At 35.6% G+C, this 3,943-nt stretch overlaps 1 protein-coding gene across 1 annotated transcript in view; it reads left to right on the top strand.

Moving 5' to 3' along the window:
* The window catches only part of prkcda (protein kinase C, delta a), a 24,501-nt gene that overhangs the window by 9,432 nt on the left and 11,126 nt on the right, over window positions 1–3,943 (top strand). The window contains exons 5-7 of the mRNA XM_024270303.2: window positions 2,644–2,800; window positions 3,152–3,183; window positions 3,323–3,408. Coding sequence (XP_024126071.1) covers window positions 2,644–2,800; window positions 3,152–3,183; window positions 3,323–3,408 — 275 coding nt within the window. The remainder of the gene's footprint in view (window positions 1–2,643; window positions 2,801–3,151; window positions 3,184–3,322; window positions 3,409–3,943) is intronic.

Raw genomic sequence — 3,943 nt, 5'->3', positions numbered from 1 at the left:
ACATTTTTATTAGTTACATTTTCATTTTTATGCTTATATTTTCAACAAAACTGAGCAAAATGATGGTAAAAAGTTAAATCTAGAATGACTTCATCTTAGTTATGTCATGAGAATTTAGTTTAAAAAATATTTATACTCTACACTTAAGTTGTCGTGTTTATATTAGACAGTAAAAGGAGAAAAAAGATGAAGGAACACAAAAGTCACAATAATAGAAAAGACATTTTTACATTTTTAGTTTAAGTAAATCAGCTTGAGGATTTTATCAAACACAGGATGCATTTTATTTTGAAAGGAACTTGTATGAGCTTTGGTCAGAAGTAAAATAAGTTCATTTTCATTAAGAAAAACTCAACTGTAGAGACTCATTTGAAGCTTTATTTTCTAAATGAATGGCTTAATGGCCACAAGAGCATAAATAAAGTGTATTTTTCTAACTTTGAGGTGGGACTTTGCGGCTCTCGTTGGATTTTAGACCGTGAGAAACTGGATCATATGGTTCTTTTAGCATTAAAGGTTGCGGAGCTCTGGTCTAAACACACCTGATCCAGGTAATCAGCAGGAGAGAAGGCGGGATTTGGACACCCCTGCCTTAACTTAAAGACCTCCTCTGAGGAATATGGTGTTTTTAACTTGTTCTTGTGGAATTTTCCTCATGATGGAGGACATATAAAAAGAAAATTAAGCTTAAGATTGCATTTCAGAGTATTTTTTTAATTAAAATTAAGAAGAAAAAATGGCATCTGAAAAAGATCATATTTATGGCATAGAAAATATGCCCCAAGCTCTCTACTCCGCTCCATTCTGATGCATCCACTTACAGACCAATAGATCCGTGAACGTCTTTGTTTTCCTGGTCTGAGCTGAAATCTGGATCTAATCTGTAAGACTGGATAACTCCGACACCGTTTTTGTTGCACCAATAATGTTATGTTGGGGTGTGAGGGGCTGTAAGCTCGAGGGAGAGAGTGTAAACACAGAGCTCTCAGCAACGGGGGGGTGGCTTCACAAAAACAGTCCCGCCCACAACTGCTGCCGCTCTGCAGACACTATGTCCTAGAAAACAATAGTTGTTTTTTTTTTATTACTAAAAACAGTATAATTATAACTACAATACCACTGGGAACGATTTTACAAAAAATATAAGACGTTTGTAGTGACTCTAAGGATTTGTTGTTTTTATGGAGCTAAATTGGGGCCGATATTATATGAAACCCAAACTAAACCAAAAAAATGTAAAATGTCGAAAACTTTTTGCTGTACTAAAATAAATGTAATTATTTTCAGTTCAAATGTTAAATTTTTTAGGTTTCAAAACTCAAAATTTAAAAACTTTTTTTCACTTTCAAATCTTTTTTTTTTTTTCGTTTTCGAAGCTGAAAATTATAGTTTCAAAATTTTTGACCCCGTTGTGGCGCATTATAAACATTTATAAATTAAACATAATGATGGAGGAAACTTATTCGCTGTGGCGACCCCTGAAGGGAAAAGACGAAGATCCAAGTTCTCAGAGTTGGTGAATGCACTGGGACTGATTTTACCCCCTCATTTAGTTTGATTGGTCTTTCGTGTTGGCCACGCCCCAAAACGCCACAACGGGGCTGAAAGTTTTGAAACTAAAATTTTCACATTTGAAAACAGAAAAAAAAGAGTTGAAAGCAGAAAAAAGTTTTCAAATTGAAATTTTGAAACCTAAAAAACAACATTTGAGGCTGAAAGCAATTAAATTTATTTTTCAATAGCAAAAAGTTTTGGACACTTGAATTTTTTTGGGGTTCTATTTGTGTTTCAAATAATATTTTCCCCAATTTAGCTCCATAGTTTTTCAGGGCTACGATCATTTAGTTCAGGCTCATTTTTCATTTATAATGACTATTGGAAAAAACTTTAAAGGCCATGTTGTACAAAAGTTGATTTTTACATTTAAAAAAGTTCTACTTCTGTCAGTTTTAAACTATTTTAGTTTAACTTTCACAATGGTGCTGCCACAAACGACTATTTTAATAGTCGACTAATCACCGATTATTTTTTCCGATTAATCGACTAATCGGGTCATTCACAAACTGGATGTAAAAAACAAATCTTTACCATCATTAGCTTTAAACTAACTAAAAACTACATATATAGCATTACCTGCAATAATGCTAGTGTGAATGCTGTAAGCTGCATTTGGCCATTAAAGATGCTAGTGATGGTAGCTGAAGATGCTGAAATTGATAGCTGAAATCACTGAAGATAATTGCTGAAAACCCTGAAGCTGATAGCCAGCTAAAATACAAGTTAAATGCGAAATTAGGCTAAAAACTGAAAAAGCCTAAATTAGTCAAAATAGCTAGCATGTAGCTGAAATATTAGCTAAACCCCAAATTAGCCTAAAAAACCTTAATAAATGCCTAAATATCCCAAAAAGCTAGCAGAATACCATCATACCTTTCAACTTTACTACATTCTGACTCCATATAATATAAAGTAACGACTAATCGACTATTAAATTAGTCTTCGACTATTTTAATTGTCGATTAGTCGTCGATTAGTCGACTAATCGTGGCGGCCCTTCTCCACACTTTTCTGTCCATGGGTGTCTGATGGGGTTTGTGTTTCCACTGCTCCAGTCGTTCATCTGTGTTTGTCTGTTTCTGAAAGAGAGTAAACAAGCGGCGAAAGAGGAGGAAGCTCCGACTCTGAACCGGCGACGAGGAGCCATCAAGCAGGCCAAGATCCATTTCATCAAGAACCACGAGTTCATCGCCACCTTCTTCCGACAGCCCACTTTCTGCTCGGTGTGCAGAGAGTTTGTCTGGTCAGTCTTTGTTTTAGACCTTTCAACACACTTTCAATGTAAACCAGATACAATGCAGTTCTATGTTGTATTTTCGTTTTTATCTAACTTTGACTTTTTATTTAAATAAATATGTGCAGAAAAAGAATTTTGAATTAGTATTTACTAATCACCAAGTAGTTAATATACTGATAATTGATGTTTTTCAGGAAAAATCTGTTGATGCTGTAATAAGTACAAAGCTTAAGAGACTCTTTAAATGTCACAGATATATTTCTACAACAATGAGGCCACCATCTTTGAATGTTTTAATGGTTGAACTAAATAATTTTAATTACCACGTGTTTCACAACGTTTGTCTTTCCTTCACAGGGGACTCAACAAGCAAGGCTATAAATGTAGACGTAAGTACTTAGTCCCTGAAATAGCTCCGTAGTGGATCTGGGCTGTAGGTTCCGTTTTTATTGGTACATGAAGATTCTAATCCCTGTTTAGTTCTGCGCCTCATGAAAAGACGCCGTTTGAAATGTTTTCTTTTCACAGAATGCAATGCGGCGATCCACAAGAAGTGCATAGACAAAATCATCGGCAGATGTACCGGGACGGCTGCCAACAGTCGGGATACTGTGGTACGTTGCAAACACTTCTGCTGCACGCCGTGTGCTACCGGCTTCTCCATGCGGCTCAGTTTAGGGTCCACTTTTCAGTTTAAGTTGGACGTTCCATCTATTCTCTTTACAAATCTGAACACTGTCAGCACTGATGGCTGGAGGTGATCTCAACCCAGTAGAACCAGATGAAAGACATCTTTTATCTTTTCAGTCCATCCGAGGTGTTTTATGGGAAGAAACATCTTATCCACTCATTATATGGGAAGCATGTATACCTGCAAGCAGTATAAATAACACTCGGATGCTCACAATCTGCTCCCATAAAATTTGAGTACAAATATTCGCAATGTCCAAAATGGCTGAAATATAGTAGTGTAAAGTAGTAAAAATACAATTTGGAAACAATGTATTTTTTGCTCCGAAATGCAAATTAATACTGCATTTTAAGTCTATAAACTAGAACAAAGTCGTAAATGCAACGCTAATGTCACCGTAAGTAAGAAATCTTCAAAAAAAGTGTCAGTGAAGCTTTCCATTTTCAGTAAATCTAGAG

Source organism: Oryzias melastigma, linkage group LG5 (assembly GCF_002922805.2).
Source record: "Oryzias melastigma strain HK-1 linkage group LG5, ASM292280v2, whole genome shotgun sequence".
NCBI classification, from domain to species: Eukaryota; Metazoa; Chordata; class Actinopteri; order Beloniformes; family Adrianichthyidae; genus Oryzias; species Oryzias melastigma.
Note: the sequence above shows the minus strand (reverse complement) of the source record. Positions and strands in the feature narration are given on the sequence as shown.